Source organism: Acomys minous (assembly GCF_964271855.1).
Source record: "Acomys minous genome assembly, chromosome: 16".
Taxonomy (NCBI): domain Eukaryota; kingdom Metazoa; phylum Chordata; class Mammalia; order Rodentia; family Muridae; genus Acomys; species Acomys minous.
The window spans coordinates 71,611,178-71,638,454 of NC_140498.1; the positions used below are offsets into that span (position 1 = coordinate 71,611,178).

At 49.5% G+C, this 27,277-nt stretch overlaps 1 protein-coding gene across 3 annotated transcripts in view; it reads left to right on the forward strand.

Annotated features, from left to right (window-relative positions):
- The first annotated feature begins 658 nt into the window (after nt 1–658).
- Nucleotides 659–27,277, forward strand: part of AGFG2 (ArfGAP with FG repeats 2) — a 44,056-nt gene continuing 17,437 nt past the window's right edge. For 2 of the 3 annotated variants that reach the window (XM_084762935.1, XM_084762936.1), the window contains exons 1-3: nt 660–1,035; nt 24,701–24,794; nt 25,325–25,440. In XM_084762935.1, the coding sequence (XP_084619061.1) occupies nt 815–1,035; nt 24,701–24,794; nt 25,325–25,440 (431 nt within the window). In that variant the 5' untranslated portion in view covers nt 660–814. Of the gene's footprint in view, nt 1,036–24,700; nt 24,795–25,324; nt 25,441–27,277 lie in introns of all 3 variants that reach the window. The other variant, XM_084762937.1, reaches the window with a different exon arrangement.

The following is a 27,277-nucleotide window of genomic DNA, read 5'->3' on the forward strand; positions in this document are numbered from 1 at the left end:
TTGTTTGTTTTTCGAGACAGGGTTTCCCCCTGTAACCCTGGCTGTCCTGGAACTCGCTGTATAAACCAGGCTGGCCTCGAACTCACGGAGATCCGCCTGCCTCTGCATCCCGAGTGCTGGGGTTAAAGGCGTGTGCCACCACCTCCGAGCTCCACCTCAAGTTTTCAACTTAACTCTAAAGTGGGGTCTCCTCCTATGGCTTGCATAAATAAAACATCTTTTATAAAGCATTTGCTCTCCCCTTCCCTGTCTCTCCCTTTCTCCTCCATCCCGTCCTCGGGCCACTGCTTTTCTGCTTCGCTTGTCTCTTGGCTCAGCCTGGAACAAGCCTTTGAAATTTGGCGGGAATTCGTACCAATCCGGAGGGTGAGCCCTGCGTGCGCCCGGAGCACCTCCTTTCTCTCGCACGCTAATTTTGCAACCTTAACAACCAATCAGAGTCAGCCCTGGAGCCCGTGGCGAGAGGGGGCGGGGACAAAGTGGAGGGCACGCACAGTACTTGCACGGTGGGGGTCTCTGTGAACCAATGGAAGAGGCAGGAGGCCGGGCGGCGGTGGGGCGTGGCTCTAGAGGCTCTAGCAACGGGAGGCCGTCCCGAATCCGGCCAATCAGAGAGAGGAGGTGGGAGGAAACTAGCCAATCAGCGTGCAGAACAAGACGAGGAAGGGGGCGGCGGAGTCTCTCGCGGTCGTGGTCCGGGCTGCAGGAGCTGGTGTCAGGGTTGCCGGGCGTGCGAAGGCGGCGGAGGCGGGAAAGGCAGCGAGCGGTTAAAAGGGGGAGCGACCGCTGACTTGCAGAGGAGCACGGAGGAGAGATGGTGATGGCGGCTAAGAAGGGCCCGGGCCCAGGTGGCGGGGTCGGAGGGAGCAAAGCGGAGGCTGAAGCGGCTTCGGAGGTGTGGTGCCGCCGAGTGCGGGAGCTGGGCGGCTGCAGCCAGGCCGGGAACCGACACTGTTTCGAGTGCGCCCAGCGCGGGGTCACCTATGTGGACATCACCGTGGGCAGCTTCGTCTGCACCACCTGCTCCGGCCTCCTGTGAGTGGATCCAGGGGGAAACTGGGTATGGGGGTGAGAGGGATCCGCAGGAGCTCTGGGGGGGGGGGGCGGCGATCCGGGAGGTCAGGGAGTGGAGGAGCCCCGGCCTTGGATGTGGCCGCAGAAGGTCGCCTGCTGCAGAGGTGTGTCGTGGGGGGAAAAGGGAAAACGCGCAGGGGGACGGAAGACGAGGCTGGAGTCGCGTTGCGGAGGGAAGGGTGGGGGCTGTGGAAGGACACGGGGAGAGGATTGGAGAAACTCCCCGAGGGAGGCGAAGGCGAATTGCAGGTGGGGAAAGGAGAAAGTGTGGAGAATTGAAAGGAGCAAGGGTGGAGTGGGGGAGGGACTTAAAGGGCCAGAAATTGACATGGCCCTTTAAAGGGAACTTTAGCGGGAGATGCGTTGTATCTCGGTTGGTAGAGTGCTTGCCTAGCACGCTCAGAGCCCTGAGTTTCCATCCACAGCACCGCATGAAAACCCAGTGCTAGGGTACACGCCTGTAATCAGTCCTAGCACGGAGGGGGCGGGTGGACCAGGAGTTCAAGGCCAACTTATGCCACTTGAGACTCTCTCCCCCTCCACCAAAAGGCGGGTGGGGTGGAGAGGGGAAAGAAATCGGGAAGTCGAGCCTAGGAATAAAAGAGCCCTGTTCTGGCTTGTGTGTCCCCAGCTGTGCGAAGTAGGCAGGAATGGAAAATACTAGACGCAGCATTGGCCGAGGTTGACAGCCTAGAGTGGCAGGTATGAAGCCAGGGATCAAGTGCAGATCCTAATCTGTCAGGCTCCGGAATGCTAGCTAGAGGGTTGACGACTTACGAAATCTAATGAGGCTGAGGGCCAAAGGGTTATCCTGGTGGACAGCTTAAACTTTTCCGGAAGAAACGAGGATCGGGACAGGATATTCTTTTCTTTTCCCTTTTAAAGTTACGTGGTCTATTTCTTCGTTTTGGATTGTAGGGGCACGGAGGTCCCGTGGCTTGTGTGGAAATCAGAAGACAACCTGTAGGAACCAGCTATTTGCTTCCACTGGTATAGGCCCTGGGGATCAAACTCGGGTCTGCAGGCATGGGCTGCAAGCCCCCATACCGCCTGGGCCAGCTCACTGGCCCCTCAGCCGGGGCCTCCTCACACAGTCCGGGCTGACTATGTAGCTTAGGCTGGCTGTGGAGGGATGCTCCTGCCCTCACCTCTTTAAGGAATGGGGTTACAGGCATGCTCTGGCGTCCTCAGCGTGGAGTCATTTTTTAAATGTACTAAGTCTCATCTAGTAAACTCTTACATTTGGGGGGGGAGGGCAGAGGCTTGGTTGTAAAATCCACAGTGCTGCCTTTAGCAAGAGCACTATTTACTCATGTCCCAGCCACATCTGGTTATTCAGTAATCACCGTCCCCCCCCTTTAGGAATTATTTGATTAACGTGGGATACCAGATCTTTGGTTTTCTTAGGGACTTATTTTTGCCTGTTTTTCTAGTATTATCTTAGTACACTGCTATTTTATTTTATTTTATTTTAATAAGGGACGCCCTCCCGCTCTGATATGCATAGCAGCCCTGGGGGCTGGGGGGGGGAGGGAGGAGTATTGTTCTTACATGACAGATGGGCGATCAAAAGCAGAGAGAGGTTTAGTAATTTACCCAGTGCCATATGGAGGATTCTGTTTCCAGCATTTGCCATTTAGAATGAGTTATGATGGTGGGGAGGACCAGAAGTGAGGATCCAGGTGTCCTAGGAGACAGTCTGCAACTACATCTCCTACTCCATTGTCACTCTCTTTTATTTTATTTATTTTATTTTTTGGTTTTTTGAGACAGGGTTTCTCTGTGTAGCCTTGGCTGTCCTGGACTCACTTTGTAGACCAGGCTGGCCTCGAACTCACAGCGATCCGCCTGCCTCTGCCTCCCGAGTGCTGGGATTAAAGGCATGCACCACCACGCCCGGCTTGTCACCCTCTTTTAAACATCTTACCGTCGTTGTTTTTTCGAGACAGGGTCTCGTGTAGTCCAGGCTACCCTTGCCTATGTAGTTAAGGATGGCCTTAAACTTCCGTTCCTTTCGCTTCCGCCTTCTGAGTGCTAGGCTCCCAGGTGTGCGCCATTAGTCTGGTTTGTGAGGTGCGGGGATCCAGCCCAGGCTTTTATGAATGGTGTGGGGGTACGCTTGACTGAGCTGTAGCCCCAGCCGCCCCCCCCCCTCAGCTCCTCAGCCTCCCTTCTATGTTGTGAGGTTGGGAATGATTCTGGGCCAAGTTAAAAAAAAAAAAACCATTGTGGGGGCTGGAGAGATGGCTCAGAGGTTAAGAGCACTGGCTGCTCTTCCAGAAGTCCTGAGTTCAATTCCCAGCAACCACATGTGGTGGCTCACAACTATCTATAATGTGATCTGATGCCCTCTTCTGGTGTGTAGGTGTGCATGCAGGCAGAGCACTGTATACATAATAAATAAATAAATAAATCTAAAACAACAACAACAAAAAACCCACTGTGCCTAGACATAGGCCACCATGTATGATCTCAATCCTGGGGTGACTGAGGCAGGACAGTGGTGAGTTGGAGGCCAGGTGTGGATTATTTGGCTGAACCATATCCGCCTCCCGCCCCCACCACAGACAACACATGGAAAGTGTATGGGTTTGGGAGGGTGGCTCAGTGGGTAAGGTACTTGCCATGCAAGCCTGAGGACCTGAGTTTAGAATCACAGTTCCCAGATAAGTGACAGGAGGGCACATGTGGTGGCTTGCCTGTAATCCAGCACTTGCGAGGCTCTGGGTCAGAAGAGAGACCTTCCCTTAACATAGAAAGTGGAGGGCAGTTGAGGAAGACACTCGATGTCAGCTGCTGGCCTGCGCACGCACATGCACACGCACACGCACACGCACACACACCATACACATGGATATATCCTCCTGGCCTTTAAAAGGCGAGTAAGTATATTATAGCATGAAGTTTAAAAAAAGAAAGAAAGAAAGAAAGAAAGAAGGAAGGAAAGCATAAATCTTGAAATGTTCTGAGAAGGGAAATCTGTATTCTTTTTCTGATCCTTGGGTTTGAACCCAGGCCCTTGCACGTCAGAGGCCAGTACTCTACTACTGAGGCATGAGCCCAGTCCTGGAAAGTCAAATAGAGCATCTGGATAGAAGTAAAGAGAAGCCTTAATGACCTCTCAGAACTAGGTCCTAATTAAAACAAAAAGAAAAAAAACCTGCCACGGGTGGTGGCGCATGCCTTTAATCCCAGCACTCAGGAGGCAGAGGCAGGTGCGTCTCTGACTGAGTTCCAGGCGAGCCTGGTCTACAGAGTGCATGCCAGGACAGCCAAGGCTACACAAGGAAATCCTGTCTTGAGAAAGAAAAACAAAGAACAGGAAAGCTGTTAGACGTGATGGCGTGGGAGATAACAACCTCCCGGAGAGCTGGGGGCTGAGAGATGGCTCCTCAGTTAAGAGGACTTCTTGTTTTTGCTGAAGGCCCAGGTTCTGTTCCCAACACCCACAAGGCAGTTCACAACCGTCTGTAACTCCATTTCAAGGGGAGCCAGCATCTTTTCTTCTGGCCTGCAAAAGCACCAGGCGTGCGTGTGGAGTACAGATCAAACAAACAGTCATCCATATAATCTAAAAAATAAATTAGTTAAAAAACAAACAGTAACAACAACAAAAGCAGATCCCAGTGGGTAATAATAAACAAAAGCAAACAAATCACAAACCTGTGATACAGGAGAGCTTGCTGTGATACAGGAGAGCTGGCTCAGCTGTTAAAAGGACCTGCTGCCAAGCCGGATGACCTGAGTTCAGTTCCCACAGGTGGAAGGGGAGAGCTGATTCTCCCAAGTTGTCCCCTGACCTCTATTCACAGGCCGTGGCACAGGTACCTACATAGAGAACAAATACATGTAATTAATTTTTTTTCCAAGTGGGCAGGGTCTAGACTGTCCTAGAACTGGCTTTGCTGGAATAGAAGGAGTGGACCACAAAGCTCCGCTTGTTTTAAAGGTTTTGAAAAGATAAGTCTTCTGCATAAGCAGGAAGCGCTGACATTGTTACCATTATTTTCTAGATTTTTGTTTCAAGTGTCCCCTGATAACATTCGTCTTCTATAATGAACATCCCTCCCTCAACCAGGACAGTAGGGAGGCCAGGGGATCTAGGCCATATTAAAAGCCTGATTTCCTTTGCCGGAAAAGTTAACTGCTTCTGTATCAGCGCAGTTTGCAGGGCCTCACGCCTCTCTCCCTCGAGGTCGCTGTCACAGCTGCTGGTCTCCCTAGTTAAAAGGCTGGTGTGGGTAAATGTGCTTGCCGCCAAAGCCTGACGACCCGAGTTTGATTCCCTGACCCACGTGGTAGGAGAGAACTGACTTCTTCAAGTTGTCCTCCGACCTCCATGGGAGCACTGTGGCACTTACGTATGTGTGTGCGTGCTTGCACACGCACGCACGCACTCACTCGAGTGACTAAGGGATGGATTGGTGATTCGGTGGATAAGAGCACTTGATGTGTTTTTGCAGAGGACCAGGGTTCAGTTCTCAGCACCCATGTGGTAACTCACAGCCCCCCGTGACTCCCGTTCCAGGAGGTTTGATACCGTCTCTTCTGGCTTCTGTGACGCCAGGCTCGCTTGTGGCACACATATATACACTCAAGCAAAAACACATAAAAAGTTAAAAAATTAAAAATTTAAATCTTAAAAAAAACATTTTAAATCTAATTTTTACTGTGGAATTTACTTTTATTTTATGTACGTTGATATTTTGCTTGTGTGAGGGTGTCAGATCCCCTGGAACTGAGGTTACAGACAGGTGTGAGCTGCCAAGTAGGTGCTGGGAACTGAACCCAGGTCCTCTGGAAGAGCAGCCAGTGCTCTAACCACTGAGCAATCTCTCCTGCCCCTTAATTTACTTAAAAAAATTTTTTTATTAAATATTTTTACATATGCATTTATATTATTACACTTATATACAATAAACTACCTACAGCAAGAAGAACCACTAAACAATAGGATATATATATATATACACACACACATGTATATACATACATATATAAATGTATGTATGTATATATGTTACATTCATAGTATTTTGGCTATTTGTATTTGGCAGCCTTAAAGGAAACATTTTTCCTATCTTGGTGAGTCTAAATCAGTATCTATCATATCTCATCGTTATCAACTTAAAACATCTATCTAGACCTAAAAAGATCTTAACCCCTAAACAACTAAGCTTAGTTGCAAAACTAAACTATCTGGTTTTCAACCCCATCAGAGACTTGAGAAGGAACAAGATTCATTACCTGAGTATACAGGGGGTGCAGGTTAGCAGCTTCCCAAATGAGAAGATGACAGAGACAGTTTGCTATCTGAACAGTCACCCAAAACTCTATATCAGCAGGAAGAAACCTTAAGAGAAGGACTCCCCATTTCTCTTAAGGGGGGTTGAGTAGGTTTTAGGTTGCTTTTTTGAGTGATGTTTCTTTTCTTTCTTTCTTTCTTTCTTTTTTTTTTTTTTTTTTTTTGTTGTTTGTTTGGTTTTGTGTTTTTTTTTTTTTTTTTTTTTTTTTTTTTTTTTTTTTTTTTTTGGTTTTTCAAGACCAGGCTGGCTTCGAACTCACAGCCTCTGCCTCCCGAGTGCTGGGATTAAAGGCGTGCGCCACCACACCCGCCCAGCCAATAGATGTTTATTTTCATTGGGAGTTGGTTATAAGTTATTATTGGTCTTATTTACAGAGAAAACAAAGTTGGAGTCAGGGATGTCTCTCCTTTCCTTTATCTTTCATTCTTAGGTTTGGAACTAGGGTTTGAAAAGAAAGAAAGGGGGAATATAGAAATATACAGAGATGATAGGACAAAAAAGTAGATTAGTGAATCTACTCCTCAACTTAATGCCTTGTTTTCTTTCCAAGACAGTAGATTGAAATTTTTTTTTAAGTCCGTACATTAGGATTTTGTGGTGATGGTAGATAGAAACAGTTGTAGGCCAACAGACTGCATATGTATTTATTTGGGTAGTTGACAACCGGGGCCCCTCCCTTGGGCATTGCAGATGGAGTGGGAACAGCCCACCAGCTTACCGCAGTGGGGCCTGGATCAGTAGAGGTAGTAGTGATTCTCAGCAAGCAGCAGAGCTCAGTGTGTGTTGCGTGGCAACGTAAGCACGTGTGATGTAAAGAAAAGACGCGGGGAGATGGCTCAGCTGCCCTGTCTTAGTCTGCTTTCTCTTGCTTTGGTAAAACACCATGACCAAAAGCAACCTGGGGAGGAAAGGGTTATTTGATCTACATGTCCGGACACAGTCCCTCATGGAGGGAAGTCGAGGCAGAGGCCATGGAGGAGTGCTGCTTACTGGCTTGCTCTCCTGGGTACCTTTCTCACACCCAGGACCACCTAGCCAGGGAGGCACCGCCCACAGTGGGCTGGGCCTTTCCACATCAATCATTCATCAAGAAAAGGCCAGTGTGCTGACAGGCCAGTCTGATGGAGGCGGGTCCTCAATTGATGTCTCTCTTCCCAGAAGACTCTAGCTTGGGTCGAGTTGACAAAACCGTAATCAGTACGCACCAAAGCATGAGGACTTGAGTTCAAATGCCCAGGGCCTACTGGGCGTGGTGGCTCACGCCTGTAATCCCAGCACTCAGGAGGCAGAGACAGGCGGATCTCTCTTTGAGGCCAGCCTCGTCTACATATGGAGTGCCAGGCCAGGCAAGGCTAGGAATCACTCCACGTGTGTCTGGACCCCCAGGTGTTGGGGGTTGGGGCAGAGACAGGAGGATCACGTGGGGGGGGGGAGGGCAGGCGTCTGGTTAAATAAGAGACCTGTCTCAGGAGAACCAGGTTAGAGATGGCTGGAAAGCGCACCTAATAGCCTTCTCTGGCTTCCGCAAATGCCATGGGTGGCTGTGAGTGTCCAAATATATCACACAAAGGACAAATTAAAGTAAAACATTTAAAACATAGTCTTTGTTAAAATGAAGAGATTTTTTTGTTTCTTTCATTTCTTTGGGACAGGGTTTCTCCATGTAGCCCTACCTGTCCAGAAGTCACTTTGTAGACCAGGCTAGCCTGAAACTCCGAGATCCGACTGTGTCTGCTTCCCAAGTGCTGGGATTAAAGGCCTGCGCCAGCACTACCCAGCTAAGATTTTTTGTGTGTGTGGGGGGGGAGAGGGTGTTGGGGTTGGAGAAGGGTTTCTCTGTGTAGCCCTGGCTGTCCAGGAACTCACTCTATAGACCAGGTTGGCCTTGAACTCACAAATCCACCTGTCTTTGCCTCTCAAGTGCTGGAATTAAAGGTATGCCCCACCACGCCCAGCAGAAGAACATAATTGTTTATTTTACTATGTGTACAGGTGTTTTGCCTTCATGGCTGTCCCTGTAGTATGTGCCTTCAGGGCCTGCAGAGATCAGAAGAGGCCATCAGATCCACTGGCACTGGAGCTGCGGAAGGTTGTGAGCCTTCATGTGGGTGCCAGGAATCAAACCTGAGTTCCCTGGAAGAGCAGCCAGCACACTTATATATGTGTCTCTGTGTGTGTGTTTATATATATTTTTTGTTGTTGTTTGTTTTGTTTTTGTTTTTGTTTTTGGAGACAGGGTTTCTCTGTGTATCCTTGACTGTCTTGGACTCACTTTGTAGACCAGGCTGGCCTCGAAGCAGCCAACACTCTTAACTGCCAAACCCTCTCTCCAACCTCTGCATTTATTTTTATTTATTTATTTTTGAGGTAGGGTTTCTTGTGGCCCGGGCTGGCTTCTAAGTAGTTATATAGGCGAAGGTGGGCTTGAACTTCTGACCCTCCTGCCTCTCCCCCTCAAGCGCTGGGATCACAGACTCGCACTGCGAGGCAATACTCTCCGTTTATCAGGCTTGAACGTAAGGCTCCGTGCACGCCAGCAAGCACGCTGCCGCAGCGACGTCCCCAACCCCCTGCAAAGCACATTCAAGGGAGGCTTTCAAACACCACCCTTGGCACCCTAGTGAAGAAAGGAAACAGCAGGAAACGCTTTGCTTTTAAAGCCATTTTTCTCTTGACTGGGTCATAAACATGGCTGCCTCTTAGAGAGGGAAGAAGCCTCTGGAGGCAGTGTGCAGAACTGCCAGGCTTCCCAGTTGGCCATGTTGGCTGACGCAGTAGAGCTGTCTTCTTCCTGCCGTAGCTGAATTTCCTAAGGTTTAGAGGAGGGGGGTAAAAAAATCACACTTTATTTATTTATTTTTGTACATAGTGTGTGTGTGTGTGTGTGTGTGTGTGTGTGTGTTTGCATATGCCATGGTATCCATGTGGCGGTCAGAGGACAACTCGATAGAGTCCCCTTTGTCCTTGCATCATGTGTGTCCCTCGGTTCACACTTAGTGGCAGGTACCTTTCTTTACCCACTGAGCCATCTCACTGGCTAGAATGCCATGCTTTAGCACAGCACACAGGCATCCTAAGCCTTCTCTCTATGCATGAACTTCTGTGGCCACACTTTGCCTCTTGTTTGTTTTTTGTTTTTTGTTTTTTGTTTTTTTTCTTTTCTTCCTTTTTTCTTTTTCCAGTCAAAGCTTCTCTGTGTAGTCCTGGCTGTCCTGGAACTCGCTCTGTACACCAGGCTGACCTCAAACTCACAGAGATCCATCTGCCTCTAACTCCTGAGTTCTGGGATTCACACTGTTGTTGTTGTTGTTTTGTTTTTTGTTTTTGTTTTTTTTAAATGAGGTCTTTTCCCAGCTGTAACAAGAACCTGGTGCATCCCTGTGAGGGCCTGAGATGGCCGCTGGTTAGCACAGTTTCTAAATTTGCATGCGTTTGCATATGGGCTGCCACAAATGTGCCAAATTTGACCTGGTTTTGATAATTTTGTTTTCCTCCAATACTTAACTTCTTCCTTCCTGTCTGTCTATCTGTCTTTCTTTCTTTCTTTCTTTCTTTCTTTCTTAGTAGTAGGGATTGAACCATGAGCCTCTACCAATGAGCTATAGCCCTAGCCCCCTAATACTTAATTTCTTTAACCAGGATTTAGGTGTTTTGGATGTCCCCCAACATATACATACAATTATTTTAATATTTGTCATTACATGTATTTATTTATTTGTGCAAGTGCAGCTGTGTGTGGAGGTCAGAGGACAGCTCTAGGCATCGGGTCCGGGAGAAGTCATTCCAGTTGTCAGGCTTGGCAGCAGGCACCTGCACCTGCACCTGGTATCTCACAACTCCTTGTATTGTTTTTGAGACAGGTTCTTACACAGCCCAGGCTAGCCCCAAACCACCCATGGAACCGAAGGATGGCTTTCTCCCACACAAACGCTGGGGTTCCTGGTCTGGGAATGGCTTTATGTAGCCCAGACTGGCCTCCAACTCTTTATGTGTTGTATTCTTATAGCCCTAACTCTCCTGCAAGAGGCTAGGTCTGCTTTTTGACGCTTAAAATGAGGTAGAAAATTGTTACCGAGAAGCATCTAGTGAGCTGGTACAGTGGCATGCACATGTAAACCAGTACTCCTGACACTTAGGCAGGAGGACAGAGTTCAAGGCCAGCCTGGGTGACATACTGAGAAACCGTCTCAAAGAAAAGCCATATACTGAGCAATACCTTAGTGTTTTGTATTTGAGTTTGTGTGTATGTATGTGCACACATACATGTGGGAGCCAGGGCTTAAACTTATGTGTCAGGTGCCTGCCCACCTTGTTTCTTTGAGGCAGGGTCTCTCATTGGCCAGGAACCCACTGAAGCTAGGCTGCCTCTCCAGCAAGTAGCCTGGAGTCATCTGCCTCAGCTTCCCTGGTGCTGACATCCCAGGCACAGGCCACCACAGCCAGCTTTCTTTATATGGATTTTGGGGCTGGAACTCAGGTCTTTGTGTTTGTTCAGCAAACACTGTATAGACTGAGCTGTTTCCTGACTCCTTAAATGTTATTTCTTATTCTGGCTTCTTTTGAGGGGGGGCGTTTTTGTTCTTTGTTTTTTTCAAGACAGGGTTTCTCTGTGTAGCCTTGGCTGTCCTGGACTCACTTTGCAGACCAGGCTGGTCTCGAACTCACTGTGATCCGCCTGCCTCTGCCTCCAGAGTGCTGGGATTACAGGCGTGCGCCACCACACCTGGCACTAACATTTATTTATTTATTATATATGCAACGTTGTGTCTGCATGTACAACTGCGCACCAGAAGAGGGCACCAGATCTCATTATAGATGGTGGTGAGCCATCATGTGGTTGCTGGGAATTGAACTCAGGACCTCTGGAAGAGGTCTTAACCTCTGAGCCATCTCTCCAGCCCTATTCGGGCTTTCTTAAAAGCCCCTGTGGGATAAACCACTGTGTGGAAAGAAGCCGGTGGGGGGCACATGCCTCCAGTCTCAGCACTTGGGAGCTGGAGGCTATGGGATCCGGAGTTCAAAGTCATCTTCAGCTGTGTGGCAAGTTGATACCAGCCTGGGCTGCATGAGACCCCTGCCTCAAAATATCCCCCCCCCCCTAAAAAGAAAAAAAAAGGAAGGAAAGAGAGAAACTAACATTGAACTACATTGTTTGTTATTTTTTTCCAGACATGGTTTCTCTGTGTTACCCTGGCTGTCCTGGACTCACTTTGTAGACCAGGCTGGCATCAAACTCACAGCAATCCACCTGCCTCTGGTTCCCAAGTGTGCCACTATTTTTTTTTTTTAAACCAAAGCAAGGCGTGCTTCTGTGACCGGCTGTAATGGACTTTTCACTCTTGTCCGTCTTTACTCTGACCATGGGAGCTGGGCTTCACATGGCCACTGCTCCAGGCAGGAATCTACAAAGAGATGTGCTCCGGTACATCACGCATGCCTCAGTTTCCCTGCCTGACTTGCTAGAAGTGGCTCGTAGTTGAAGTGCCCTATCTTGGTGGAAGGAAGGTGTAGTCAGATGTCCCGTGATTCAGTGCTTTTCCATCTGCTTGAGTTGGAAAGTACACATGCACCTTGACCTGTTTGTTTCCTTTTGCTCCCTCGTCTCTCATGGGCACCTTTACTGGGCAGAGGTAGACGTCAGAGTTCCATTTAATGATTGATTTAGGCTTCCCTGTATAGGTGTGCATGGGGGTGTGGCTACGTGCTGATGTTGTTCACACTGGCCCTCTGGGTAGGACTGGCTATCCTGGACTCACTTTGTAGACCAGGCTGGCCTTGAACTTAGAGATTGGCCTGCCTCTGCCTCCCGAGTGCTGGGACTAAAGGCGTGCGCCATCATACTTGGTAGCCTGGTTTTTGGTTCTGGCTATCAAGGTCGGGTTGTCATGCTTACTAAGTAATTATTTTACCATTTCCAAACCCCTGATTTATTCATTTTATGTTGGAGGTCCATGAACAACTTGAAAAGTCTCTAAGGAAGTTAATAATAATAATAATAATAATAACAACAACAACAACAACAACAACATCAGAAAGCCAGGCATGGTGACATAGGTCCGTAATCCTAGCACTGAGACTGGATGACTTGCAAACTCAAGGCTAGCCTGGGCTACGTAGACCCGGTCTCAAAAAGCAAATACAAGGCCAATGAGATGGCTCATGAAGTAAAGGAGCCTGCTGCCAAGTCTGAGGATCTGAGTTCAGTCCTAGACCCCCCGAGTTATCCTCTGCCCACCACAGGCAACTCTGTGGCATAAGTGCCCCTGCGCACGTTGATCCACAAATAAGGGAGCCCGAGAGAAGGGTCAGTGGGTGAAGGTGCTTGCTGTCTAACAAATAAATGTAATTTTTTTTTCTTTTTAAAGCAGAACAGAAAAAAAGAAGAAGCTGGGGGCGGTGTCACAGCCCTGTGACCCTGGCACTTAGGAGGTGGGAAAAGGGAGGGAGAACGTATAAAGGCTTGAGAGCAGAGAGGAGCCAGCAGGGCTGGCAGGGCTGTACCCGGCTCTGCACAGTCGCGCTATTGTTTGTCTTTACACCTGAGCAAGGATGAGTGAAGTGGATTGAAGCAGAATTAGATTAGGAAGAGATTTTTAAATTAGTGAAATTGACTGTGGAGCACGGTGGCCCGGGAACGTTCCAGCTGTTGAAACCCCTAGCCGGGGTTCCCTGGTATGAGTCCAAGAAGACAGCTCAGTGGGTAAAGGCGCCGTCATGAGATCAAGTCCCAGGACCTGCGTGGAGGAAAGAGAGAAATGACTCCTGTCTGCTTTCCCCTGATCTCCACACCCGGTGCTGTGGCTCGTGTGCACACGCCACATAGATCGATGGAAAGGGTTTATTTATTTGTTTGACTTTAGGAAAGAGCTAAGCGGGTTGAGCTGTCTGTCCCTGACCACAGGTAGCAGAGTGGAGCTTGTAGCAGGGAGGACGCCCAAGTCCAGGTTGAATGGATCTGGACACAAACATTCTGAGGAAAGAAACTGCCAAGTTTGGATTTGGCCCCCGATGAGAGGAGGAGTTAGACGCTGGGTGGAACTGGTTTTTTTCCACTGTCGACCTGACTGGAACCTTCTTATCTCAGCCTCTCAGCGGGTTTGATGCTTCCATGGATCGAGATAGAAACAAAAATATAGGCCAGCTTGAGAGAGTAAGGAGGCGCTGGTGAGGTTGGAGGTGCTTATGTGCTTAATAAAATCAAAGGGGAGGAGAGAGAGGCGGGGAGAGACCTAGGAATTCTGTTTGTCTGTACGTGCAAGAAGTTGCCTTTGCAAAGGGCTTTGGGGTGTTTTTGAATGCCATTAGGAGCCTGGTTTTAAAAAGAGAGAAGCTGGGCGCAATGGCACATGCCTTTAATCCCAGCACTCAGGGAGGCAGAGGCAGGCTGATCTTTGCGAGTTCGAGGCCAGCCTGGTCTACAAAGTGAGTACAGGACAGCCAAAGCTACACAGAGAAACCTTGTCTCGAAAAACCAGAGGGGAGTGGGGGGTGGGGCGTGGGGCGCTGGGAGTGTCTCTCTGTTGGGGGATGCTTGCATGCAGGAAGCCATAAGGTTGGTCACCAGCATCTCATAAGTTGGCCATGGCTTTTTGGGTCTTTGTTTGTTTTGTTTTGTTTTTAGAGACAGGGTTTCTCTGTGTAGCCTTGGCTGTGCTGGACTCGCTTTGTAGACCAGGCTGGCCTTGAACTCACAGCGATCCACCTGCCTCTGCCTCCCGAGTGCTGGGATTAAAGGTGTGCGCCACCCCCCCCCACCCTCCCCACCCCCCCCACCCCCCGTTTATAAATTGGCCATGGTAGTGCACCGATATAATCCCAGCCCTGAGGGGTGAGGGTGCAGGCAGATGAATCGAGAGTCCTTGGCTCCAGAGCCAGCTAAGGTCCAGCCTAGGCTACGTGTCTCCAAAGGAAGGAGGGAGCGAGAGGAAAGAACGTAGATAATGCCACTGGCTTTAAGGCTCAGGCCGTAGTAATCACGTTGCTCTCTACTGTTTCCTCCTGGGCCTGCAGAGATGCCCTGGGAGTAAGAGCTCTCGCACCCCCAGTACCCATGGAAAAAGCTAGGCATATAACAGTCATGTGGGAGGTTGAGGCAGGGGGATTGCTGGGATTAGCTGACTGCTCACCTGACTCTGGGTTCCACCTCAGGGGACTAAGGTGGGAAATGACAGAGCAAGGCTCTGATGTCTTTCTCCAGCCGGGCCACAGGCACACGTGTATGCACACAGCATGCACACGTTAATTAACTAATTCAGTTTAAAATTAGTGCCCTGTTCAGGCTGGGCAAGGAAATTTAATCTCTTGAGTTTGCCTGGCATGGGTCTGCCATCACAGAAGGGCAGTCCCTCCTTCTAATTTAGGTGGGGGTGGGGAGAGGGAGAGAACCCGAGTTTTGTTGGGGACACTGGGTGCAAGCCAGAGGGTTGGGTCCGTTTCATTCCTGCCTAGTGAGTCACATCTGGCCCGGCACATAACCTTGGAACTCACACGACCCTGGACTGGACCCAGCTAGCTGCAAAACACCTAGGCCCTTCTCTCAGGGGCTGGCTGGCAGCAGAGGGCCGAGTTGCTACATCTGTGCTCTCAGCCAGCAGTGGCCTCCGTATGATTCAGAGAGACACAGTCTGACTCATAGGCCCTGCAAGTAGGCCCTCTTGCCAGGTTGCAGCCTCCTTGTGGAACATTCTCCCTGCCTCACCCCGTTTCTCCCCCCCACACACACACACTGGCTGTGGTTATTCATAACCCAGTCCCTAGACATCAAGGTCAGAGCTGAGCTCTCTCTGTCCTGTACTTCAGAAACATCCTGTTCCCTCCACATGCATTGGGGGGCCGTGGTTTTCAATCACTTCTCAGCCTTTCCTCATCCTGTCCCATGCTCCCCCATCCCAAAACCCCCCTCCCGTTGCCGCTCACGCAGAAGATCCACTGTTGTAGTGGTCCAGTTCTGATGGATGCCTGCCTCAGCTCCCCCTCCCGCTCCTTCTCCCTCCTCCCCTCCCCTCCCCCCCCCCTAACAAGGAAGCGCCTCTGTGTTTACAGCTGCTAACAGTTCCTGGTTGTCCTTTCAGGAAATGTCAGTGACCTTCTTATGATAGGTTTAGAATCTGTTTTTCTAATGCAAACATAATAAATTCCACCGTTCCCATGACCTGGCCGGTTCTGTTCCTTCCCCACTGCTAACATCCGGAATCATTCTTCCTAATCCATCAAGGGTCTGACCGGATGGCTTCTGCTGCACTGAGAAGTACGCACTCGCGCATGCGCGCACTCATACACGTACGCCTGCATATGTCTGTACTTCTGTGGAGGCCTGAGGTCACCCTCGAGTGTCATTCCTCACATAAGAGTGGCTGTGTAGAGTGTTTGTGTACCATACACGAAGCCTCACGTTCAACCCGAAACACTGCACACAGAAAGGGGTGTGTGGCCCCCAACACTTGTAATCCCGGCCCCTGGGAAGTGGAGGCGGTGGGATTGGGAGTTCAAGGTCATCCTCGACCACATAGCAAGTTCCGGGCCAACCTGGATTATATGAGACCCTGTCTCAAAAATAAGAGGGGGAAAGCAGGCTGGCTCAAATTAAAAGGCAAGCCAGATCAAGTCATGAGAGAGCAAGCACTCCGGGAAAGCTAGGCTGCCTGGGAAACCCGATGCCAGCAGCCTCCCGGGCAGATGCTATGGAAGAGCTCTTGTTCCTCCAGGACCCGCGTGCTGTCTGGTTCCCTCTCACCTTTCCTTAGACGTCATCCTCTTGGATACTGCTTGTCATTTTCTGAGAGCATCTGGAGAGTCCTTACTCAAAAATATCTAGCGACAGAACGGCTGGAAATGACCTCCTCGTCTGGAGTCTTCACTGTCCCAGCTTTCCCTAAAATCCCTTAATGAGCAATCTATCACCCAGGAGCAGCTCCCTTCCCTGTTCGCTCTGTGGTTTCCCGTCGGCCCCCTCTCCACCTGTTCTCAGCTGTTCTTATAAACTTGGCAGAGATACCTTCGCGCCATGTGCGCACCTGTGAATATGAACATACACTCCTCACCTAAACATTTTTTTTTTTTTGGTTTTTCGAGACAGGGTCTCTCTGTGTAGCCTTGGCTGTCCTGGACTCACTTTGTAGACCAGGCTGGCTTCGAACTCACAGCGATCCGCCTGCCTCTGCCTCCCAAGTGCTGGGATTAAAGGCGTGTGCCACCACCGCCCGGCCCTCCTCACCTAAACATTTTAAAATGCTATTATTTTACATGTATGGGTGGTTTGCCTGTATGTATGTGTACCTTGTGGGTGTAGTGCAATGTGAGGCCAGAAGAGGGTGTCAGATCCCCTAAACTGCTGATGGTTGTGACCCCACCATGGAGTTGCTGAGACTCCAACCCTGGTCCTCTGCAGGAGCAACGAATGCTCTAAACTACTAAACCATCTCTTTAGCTCCATTTTTAAAATTTAAGTCATCATCATCATCAGCTGAGTATGGTGGTGCACGCCTTTAATCCTAGCACTCGGGAGGCAGAGGCAGGCGGATCACTGTGAGTTCAAGGCCAGCCTGGTCTACAAAGTGAGTCCAGGACAGCCAAGGCTACACAGAGAGACAAAAAATCATCATCATCATCATCATCATCATCATTCACTTAATTTGGTTTTTCAAGGCAGGGTCTCTCTGTGTAGCCTTGGCTGTCTCAAACTCACTTTGTCGACCAGGCTAGCCTTGAGCTCACAGAGATCCGCCTGCCTCTGCCTCCTTAGTGCTGGGATTAAAGACGTGTGCCACCAAGGCCGGCTCTAGCCCCATAATTTACTCTCTGTTTTAAATTTTTTTGTTTGTTTGTTTGCGACAGGGTCTCATACCTCTGGCTAGCCTGGAACTTGCTGTGACTGCAGGTATCTGCCAGCACGCTTGGTTTATACAGTGCCAGGGATCAATTCAGGGTTCATGCGAAGATTCTACCAAAGATGCCTCAGTATCACAGACTTTCTGGTGTGAGTCTGTGGTCTTTCATTTCCCGAGTCTAATTTATTTGTTTTGGCTTGGCTGGTTTTGTGTGAAGACAAAGCCAGGAGGACGTGGGGCTGGTGAGGATGGCTCGTCGGTCAAGGCACTTGCCACCAAGCCTGACAGTCCCCACATGAACCATGTAGTGTGCACGAAATGAATACATAAATATATACATTTAATTTAAGGAAGGGGAACCCGAGAAACCCTCACCTAGCTGAGCCTGTGGTTTCCCGTTGGAACCACCTCTCTCCCTAGAAGGTCAAGTGAGCAAGGGGTAGGAAATCCCCACCGGGTGTCTGCTGGCAGCCCTGTGTCCCCTCCCCCGCCAGGAGTTAATGGAGCAAGCACAAAAACTCAGGCAGAGAACCTGTTATCACTCTATCTCATGGCTGAGCTGTTTTCAACTTGACTTCTTCCTGCTTTATTAAAAGATCCAGGAAGAGGAATGCCCGAGGTACCTCTTTTTCCAGATATGGCTTCCTGTTGGGGAGGCGTGGGAGTGGGCTGTCCATTTCCCACCACAGCTCCATCCTTCTGTTAAGGGAGCGAGGCAGCTGGCTTCCAGATAGCAATGCTGCTCGACCTAGCTCATCTCTTGTCCTCATCGGTGTTAGTCACGGGTCCCTCCCTAATCTGCCATACCTCATGCTTGGCAGAGCTCAGGGGACCTCAGGATGTGCCGCCATAGATCTAGAACAGCGTCAGGAAAGGGGATGTGGCCGAGTGTCTCAGCTCCCAGAAGTCACCCCTCAGCCTACAGGCTGAGCGCTGGACGGGATCTGAGGGGAACTACAGGAGGTGTCAGGATGACAGGTTGTGCCTCCTTCTCCAGAGTCACAGACAGGGCCACAGTCAGTGTGTTAGTCTCTCTTTCTTGTCTCTTACTTAAAGGCTCCAGAACAGTCTTATTAACGTTTTTTTCCTGATATTAGGAATTAGCTTTTAGTAGGGATTTTCCTTTTTTTTTTTTTTTTCCTTTTTTTTTTCTTTTTTGGTTTTTCGAGACAGGGTTACCCTGTGTAGCCTTAGCTGTCCTGGACTCATTTGGCAGACCAGGCTGGCCTCGAACTCACATCGGTCCACCTGCCTCTGCCTCCCAAGTGCTGGGATTAAAGGCATGTGCCACCATGCCCGGCCTGGAATTTTAAATTTTATTACATGTATATATTTAGTATATGGGGCACAAGTGCCGAAGTGTTAATGGAGGCCAAACAAGAACTGGCAGGGATCATTTCTCCCCTTTGCCCTGTGGCTTCAGGTCCACAGATCACCAGGCTCTGTAGAAGGTTCCTAAACCTGCTAAACCATCTTGCTGGATGTTGGCAGGACTTTTCTTGCTATTGGTGGTGGCTTCTTAAATTTTCCAATATTTGGGGTAGAAACCAGGGTCTTGTGTATACTAAGCCAAGCAATTTTCTTTTTTCTTTCTTTCTTTTTCTTTTTTTCTTTTCTTTCTTTCTTTTTTTTTTTTTTTTTTTTTTTATGGATTTTTGAGACAGGGTCTCTGTGTAGCCTTGGCTGTCCTGGACTCACTTTGTAGACCAGGCTGGCTTCGAACTCACAGCGATCCGCCTGCCTCTGCCTCCCAAGTGCTGGGATTAAAGGCGTGTGCCACCACCGCCCGGCCCTCCTCACCTAAACATTTTAAAATGCTATTATTTTACATGTATGGGTGGTTTGCCTGTATGTATGTGTACCTTGTGGGTGTAGTGCAATGTGAGGCCAGAAGAGGGTGTCAGATCCCCTAAACTGCTGATGGTTGTGACCCCACCATGGAGTTGCTGAGACTCCAACCCTGGTCCTCTGCAGGAGCAACGAATGCTCTAAACTACTAAACCATCTCTTTAGCTCCATTTTTAAAATTTAAGTCATCATCATCATCAGCTGAGTATGGTGGTGCACGCCTTTAATCCTAGCACTCGGGAGGCAGAGGCAGGCGGATCACTGTGAGTTCAAGGCCAGCCTGGTCTACAAAGTGAGTCCAGGACAGCCAAGGCTACACAGAGAGACAAAAAATCATCATCATCATCATCATCATCATCATTCACTTAATTTGGTTTTTCAAGGCAGGGTCTCTCTGTGTAGCCTTGGCTGTCTCAAACTCACTTTGTCGACCAGGCTAGCCTTGAGCTCACAGAGATCCGCCTGCCTCTGCCTCCTTAGTGCTGGGATTAAAGACGTGTGCCACCAAGGCCGGCTCTAGCCCCATAATTTACTCTCTGTTTTAAATTTTTTTGTTTGTTTGTTTGCGACAGGGTCTCATACCTCTGGCTAGCCTGGAACTTGCTGTGACTGCAGGTATCTGCCAGCACGCTTGGTTTATACAGTGCCAGGGATCAATTCAGGGTTCATGCGAAGATTCTACCAAAGATGCCTCAGTATCACAGACTTTCTGGTGTGAGTCTGTGGTCTTTCATTTCCCGAGTCTAATTTATTTGTTTTGGCTTGGCTGGTTTTGTGTGAAGACAAAGCCAGGAGGACGTGGGGCTGGTGAGGATGGCTCGTCGGTCAAGGCACTTGCCACCAAGCCTGACAGTCCCCACATGAACCATGTAGTGTGCACGAAATGAATACATAAATATATACATTTAATTTAAGGAAGGGGAACCCGAGAAACCCTCACCTAGCTGAGCCTGTGGTTTCCCGTTGGAACCACCTCTCTCCCTAGAAGGTCAAGTGAGCAAGGGGTAGGAAATCCCCACCGGGTGTCTGCTGGCAGCCCTGTGTCCCCTCCCCCGCCAGGAGTTAATGGAGCAAGCACAAAAACTCAGGCAGAGAACCTGTTATCACTCTATCTCATGGCTGAGCTGTTTTCAACTTGACTTCTTCCTGCTTTATTAAAAGATCCAGGAAGAGGAATGCCCGAGGTACCTCTTTTTCCAGATATGGCTTCCTGTTGGGGAGGCGTGGGAGTGGGCTGTCCATTTCCCACCACAGCTCCATCCTTCTGTTAAGGGAGCGAGGCAGCTGGCTTCCAGATAGCAATGCTGCTCGACCTAGCTCATCTCTTGTCCTCATCGGTGTTAGTCACGGGTCCCTCCCTAATCTGCCATACCTCATGCTTGGCAGAGCTCAGGGGACCTCAGGATGTGCCGCCATAGATCTAGAACAGCGTCAGGAAAGGGGATGTGGCCGAGTGTCTCAGCTCCCAGAAGTCACCCCTCAGCCTACAGGCTGAGCGCTGGACGGGATCTGAGGGGAACTACAGGAGGTGTCAGGATGACAGGTTGTGCCTCCTTCTCCAGAGTCACAGACAGGGCCACAGTCAGTGTGTTAGTCTCTCTTTCTTGTCTCTTACTTAAAGGCTCCAGAACAGTCTTATTAACGTTTTTTTCCTGATATTAGGAATTAGCTTTTAGTAGGGATTTTCCTTTTTTTTTTTTTTTTCCTTTTTTTTTTCTTTTTTGGTTTTTCGAGACAGGGTTACCCTGTGTAGCCTTAGCTGTCCTGGACTCATTTGGCAGACCAGGCTGGCCTCGAACTCACATCGGTCCACCTGCCTCTGCCTCCCAAGTGCTGGGATTAAAGGCATGTGCCACCATGCCCGGCCTGGAATTTTAAATTTTATTACATGTATATATTTAGTATATGGGGCACAAGTGCCGAAGTGTTAATGGAGGCCAAACAAGAACTGGCAGGGATCATTTCTCCCCTTTGCCCTGTGGCTTCAGGTCCACAGATCACCAGGCTCTGTAGAAGGTTCCTAAACCTGCTAAACCATCTTGCTGGATGTTGGCAGGACTTTTCTTGCTATTGGTGGTGGCTTCTTAAATTTTCCAATATTTGGGGTAGAAACCAGGGTCTTGTGTATACTAAGCCAAGCAATTTTCTTTTTTCTTTCTTTCTTTTTCTTTTTTTCTTTTCTTTCTTTCTTTTTTTTTTTTTTTTTTTTTTTTATGGATTTTTGAGACAGGGTCTCTGTGTAGCCTTGGCTGTCCTGGACTCACTTTGTAGACCAGGCTGGCTTCGAACTCACAGCGATCCGCCTGCCTCTGCCTCCCAAGTGCTGGGATTAAAGGCGTGTGCCACCACCGCCCGGCCCTCCTCACCTAAACATTTTAAAATGCTATTATTTTACATGTATGGGTGGTTTGCCTGTATGTATGTGTACCTTGTGGGTGTAGTGCAATGTGAGGCCAGAAGAGGGTGTCAGATCCCCTAAACTGCTGATGGTTGTGACCCCACCATGGAGTTGCTGAGACTCCAACCCTGGTCCTCTGCAGGAGCAACGAATGCTCTAAACTACTAAACCATCTCTTTAGCTCCATTTTTAAAATTTAAGTCATCATCATCATCAGCTGAGTATGGTGGTGCACGCCTTTAATCCTAGCACTCGGGAGGCAGAGGCAGGCGGATCACTGTGAGTTCAAGGCCAGCCTGGTCTACAAAGTGAGTCCAGGACAGCCAAGGCTACACAGAGAGACAAAAAATCATCATCATCATCATCATCATCATCATTCACTTAATTTGGTTTTTCAAGGCAGGGTCTCTCTGTGTAGCCTTGGCTGTCTCAAACTCACTTTGTCGACCAGGCTAGCCTTGAGCTCACAGAGATCCGCCTGCCTCTGCCTCCTTAGTGCTGGGATTAAAGACGTGTGCCACCAAGGCCGGCTCTAGCCCCATAATTTACTCTCTGTTTTAAATTTTTTTGTTTGTTTGTTTGCGACAGGGTCTCATACCTCTGGCTAGCCTGGAACTTGCTGTGACTGCAGGTATCTGCCAGCACGCTTGGTTTATACAGTGCCAGGGATCAATTCAGGGTTCATGCGAAGATTCTACCAAAGATGCCTCAGTATCACAGACTTTCTGGTGTGAGTCTGTGGTCTTTCATTTCCCGAGTCTAATTTATTTGTTTTGGCTTGGCTGGTTTTGTGTGAAGACAAAGCCAGGAGGACGTGGGGCTGGTGAGGATGGCTCGTCGGTCAAGGCACTTGCCACCAAGCCTGACAGTCCCCACATGAACCATGTAGTGTGCACGAAATGAATACATAAATATATACATTTAATTTAAGGAAGGGGAACCCGAGAAACCCTCACCTAGCTGAGCCTGTGGTTTCCCGTTGGAACCACCTCTCTCCCTAGAAGGTCAAGTGAGCAAGGGGTAGGAAATCCCCACCGGGTGTCTGCTGGCAGCCCTGTGTCCCCTCCCCCGCCAGGAGTTAATGGAGCAAGCACAAAAACTCAGGCAGAGAACCTGTTATCACTCTATCTCATGGCTGAGCTGTTTTCAACTTGACTTCTTCCTGCTTTATTAAAAGATCCAGGAAGAGGAATGCCCGAGGTACCTCTTTTTCCAGATATGGCTTCCTGTTGGGGAGGCGTGGGAGTGGGCTGTCCATTTCCCACCACAGCTCCATCCTTCTGTTAAGGGAGCGAGGCAGCTGGCTTCCAGATAGCAATGCTGCTCGACCTAGCTCATCTCTTGTCCTCATCGGTGTTAGTCACGGGTCCCTCCCTAATCTGCCATACCTCATGCTTGGCAGAGCTCAGGGGACCTCAGGATGTGCCGCCATAGATCTAGAACAGCGTCAGGAAAGGGGATGTGGCCGAGTGTCTCAGCTCCCAGAAGTCACCCCTCAGCCTACAGGCTGAGCGCTGGACGGGATCTGAGGGGAACTACAGGAGGTGTCAGGATGACAGGTTGTGCCTCCTTCTCCAGAGTCACAGACAGGGCCACAGTCAGTGTGTTAGTCTCTCTTTCTTGTCTCTTACTTAAAGGCTCCAGAACAGTCTTATTAACGTTTTTTTCCTGATATTAGGAATTAGCTTTTAGTAGGGATTTTCCTTTTTTTTTTTTTTTCCTTTTTTTTTTCTTTTTTGGTTTTTCGAGACAGGGTTACCCTGTGTAGCCTTAGCTGTCCTGGACTCATTTGGCAGACCAGGCTGGCCTCGAACTCACATCGGTCCACCTGCCTCTGCCTCCCAAGTGCTGGGATTAAAGGCATGTGCCACCATGCCCGGCCTGGAATTTTAAATTTTATTACATGTATATATTTAGTATATGGGGCACAAGTGCCGAAGTGTTAATGGAGGCCAAACAAGAACTGGCAGGGATCATTTCTCCCCTTTGCCCTGTGGCTTCAGGTCCACAGATCACCAGGCTCTGTAGAAGGTTCCTAAACCTGCTAAACCATCTTGCTGGATGTTGGCAGGACTTTTCTTGCTATTGGTGGTGGCTTCTTAAATTTTCCAATATTTGGGGTAGAAACCAGGGTCTTGTGTATACTAAGCCAAGCAATTTTCTTTTTTCTTTCTTTCTTTTTCTTTTTTTCTTTTCTTTCTTTCTTTTTTTTTTTTTTTTTTTTTTATGGATTTTTGAGACAGGGTCTCTGTGTTAGCCTTGGCTGTCCTGGACTCACTTCGTAGACCAGGTTGGCCTTGAACTCACAGTGATCCACCTGCCTCTGCCTCCTGAGTGCTGGGATTAAAGGTGTGTGTCACCATGCCCGGCACCAACCAAATTTTCAACTTATAAACCATACTCCTAGCTTCTCCCTGGAGGATTGTAGGCAGGTGCTCTACCACTGAGCCACACCCCAGCCCCTCACTGGGGATTCTAGGCAGGTGCTCTACCACTGAGCCACACCCCAGCCCCTCACTGGGGGATTCTAGGCAGGTGTTCTACCACTGAGTCACACCTCAGCCCCTCACTGGGGGATTCCAGGCAGGTGCTCTACCACTGAGCCACACCCCAGCTCCTCACTGGGGGATTCTAGGCAGGTGCTCTACCACTGAGCCACACCCCAGCCCCTCACTGGAGGATTGTAGGCAGGTGCTCTACCACTGAGCCACACCCCAGCCCCTCCCTGGGGGATTGTAGGCAGGTGCTCTACCACTGAGCCACACCCCAGCTCCTCACTGGGGGATTCTAGGCAGGTGCTCTACCACTGAGCCACACCCCAGCCCCTCACTGGAGGATTGTAGGCAGGTGCTCTACCACTGAGCCACACCTCAGCCCCTCACTGGGGGATTCTAGGCAGGTGCTCTACCACTGAGCCACACCCCAGCCCCTCACTGGAGGAATGTAGGCAGGTGCTCTACAACTGAGCCACACCCCTAAGCCCCTCACTGGGGGATTCTAGGCAGGTGCTCTACCACTGAACCACACCCCCAGCCCCTCACTGGGGGATTCTAGGTAGGTGCTCCACCACTGAGCCACACCCCAGCCCCTCACTGGGGGATTCTAGGCAGGGGCTCTACCACTGAGCCACACCCTAGCCCTGGGATGGGCTCCTAACTAAGACTATCTTCTGTGCTGTTTTCTTTCTTTTCCTCACTGACTCCCCACGTTCACCTGCTGCAGCTCCCCTCTCTGTCTCCGCCCTACAGGAGAGGCCTGAATCCCCCTCATCGAGTCAAGTCCATCTCCATGACAACTTTCACTGAGCCTGAGGTTCTGTTCCTCCAATCTCGGGGAAACGAGGTGAGCAGCTGCCAAGGCATGAAGTAGCAGGCTGAGGCTCTGCCACTTGCTAGGAAAGCTTTGCCTCACAATGGTCGGAAAACCCAATAGTTGCCTTTGGCTTTGTTTTTCTTTGCATTTATCTAGTGTCTGCCTGCCTGCATGCCTGCCTGCCTGCCTGTCTGTCTGTGGCAGGGGATAACTTTCAGAAGTTGATTCTCTCCTTTCACCATCTGGGTCCTAGGGATCCAGCTCAGTCGTCTTTCAGCCCCCTCACAATTTTTGGGGGGATGAAATTTCATATTTTCAGTATGTGCGATCACTTACCTCATGTATACTGCATGTTTACATAAGGCCTGGTCTATTCAATTAAAAACTATGGGGCAGGGGTCATGTCTGATTTGAAGGTCCATGTAGGGACCCCCCACACACACACTGTATCCAGGCTCAGTAGATATTTTATCTTTGAAGACATCGACCTGAGGTCATTAATCAGAGGTGTACTGACGGTGCCGTTCACACCGCACACTCCACTGGTCCTGTGTCTCCAGGTCTGCCGGAAGATCTGGCTGGGTCTTTTTGACGCTCGGACATCGTTGATACCCGATTCTAGGGATCCTCAGAAGGTGAAGGAGTTTCTCCAAGAAAAATACGAGAAAAAAAGATGGTAAGGAGCAAGAAAGAGACGCATGTCCAAGGCACTTGGTCTAGCAATCTCATTTCCAAAGCACTGCTGGCATTTTTCACAGACCGGGCTTGGAATGGGTCTTTTTCTCACCCCGACATCCAGGTTCAATTAAATTCTGACTTCAAAGTAACAAATTGAAACAGCATATTGGTTCATGCCTGTAATCCCAGCACTTGGAGGGGCACAGGGAGGCAGATCTCTGAGAGTTTGAGGCAGCCTGGTCTACAAAGCGAGTTCCAGGACAGCCAGGGCTGCACAGAGAAACCCTGTCTTAAAAAGCAAATAAAAAAGAAAAAGAAAAAAAGAAAAAAGAAAGAAAAAGAAATTTAAGGTTATCCTTAGCTACTGAGTGAGTTCTGGGCAAACCTGGGCTACATGAGACCCTGCCTCAAATTAAATAAGAAATTGACATGAAAGAACTTGTTATGAGTTATTACCCCCGCAGTTCTATTGGAGGCATGTAGGGCAGGCTGGCCCTGAACTCTACATATCCACGGACAGCCTTGAGCTTTGGCCTCTCCTGCTGCTGCCTCCTGAGATTACGTGTGTACGCCACCGCAGCTGGCTTCTGTGGTGTCGGGAACCGCACCCAGACCTTCATACACGTTTGGCCTGTGTTCTACCCACTGAGCCACATCCCCCGCCCCAACCCTCTCGGAATGAATGGAGCATGGGGGCAGGCCTCTACAGCTCAGTAGATCATGTGCACACGTGTGTGGCAGGGTGCATGTGTCAGAGGACAACCGTGTAGAACAGGCCCTCCTTATAGGTGGGTCTCAGGGATTGAACTCAGGTCGTCAGGCTTGGCGGCAAGCACCCTAACCCGCTGAGCCAAACTGTTAGTCCTCCGTTCCTGAGGCAGGGCCTCTCACTGAACCAGCCGCTCCTTCCTGTTTAGCTAGACTGGCTGCCTGGCAAACCCCTGGAACCTGCTTGTCTCTGCCCCCTAGAACTGGGGTTACAGATAAGCGTGCGGGTGTTGGGGATCTGAACTCAAACGTCCTCGTGGTTATACAACAAGCACTTTGCCCATGGAGCCATCTTTGAGAGCACCTCTTTGGGGGTACCCTAGCATTAAGATGCTTCCAGAATAAGGGTAGTATACAGGAGGTGGGAAGGGATTTTTCTCTGGCGGGAGCTAGAGGTCAGGGCAGACCGAACTCCATGTTGGATAAGGTACAGACACGTTCTCTGTGAGACTAAGAAGGAGAAACACGAGGAAACCTGGTCGTGCAGGCTGCTGATCCCAGCTACTCCAGCTACTCCAGCTACTCCAGAGGCTGAGAAAGGAGGAGGAGGGAACATTCTGGGCCTGTTCGTGCTATAGGATGAGTTCATGGGCAGCCCGGGTAACTCAGTGAGACCCTGTCTCCAAAAAAGAAAAAAAAGAAAGCACAGAAAGGGCTTCAGTGTAACCTGTGGGAGGCCCCGGGTTCAATCCCTAGCACTGAGAAATAGGGGAGACCCAGAAAGTGAACGGGCAACCTCAAGAAGGAAATTAGAAAATAAGAGCACTGCTCTATTTGTTTGTTTGTTTTTTTAAGTTCTTCTTTTTTGTTTTTTTGAGACAGGGTTTCTCTATGTAGCCTTGGCTGTCCTGGACTCACTTTGTAGACCAGGATGGCCTAGAACTCACAGCAGCTCCACTGCCTCTGCCTCCCGAGTGCTGAGATTAAAGGCGTGCGCCACCATGTGGCAAGCACTGCTCTATTTGTATCATTGTGTCTACGATTACTTAAAACCAAGATGGTTTGAAATATTAAAAGAAGGAAAGAAAAGTCTGGCATGGTGGCTCATGCCTATAATCCCAGCACTC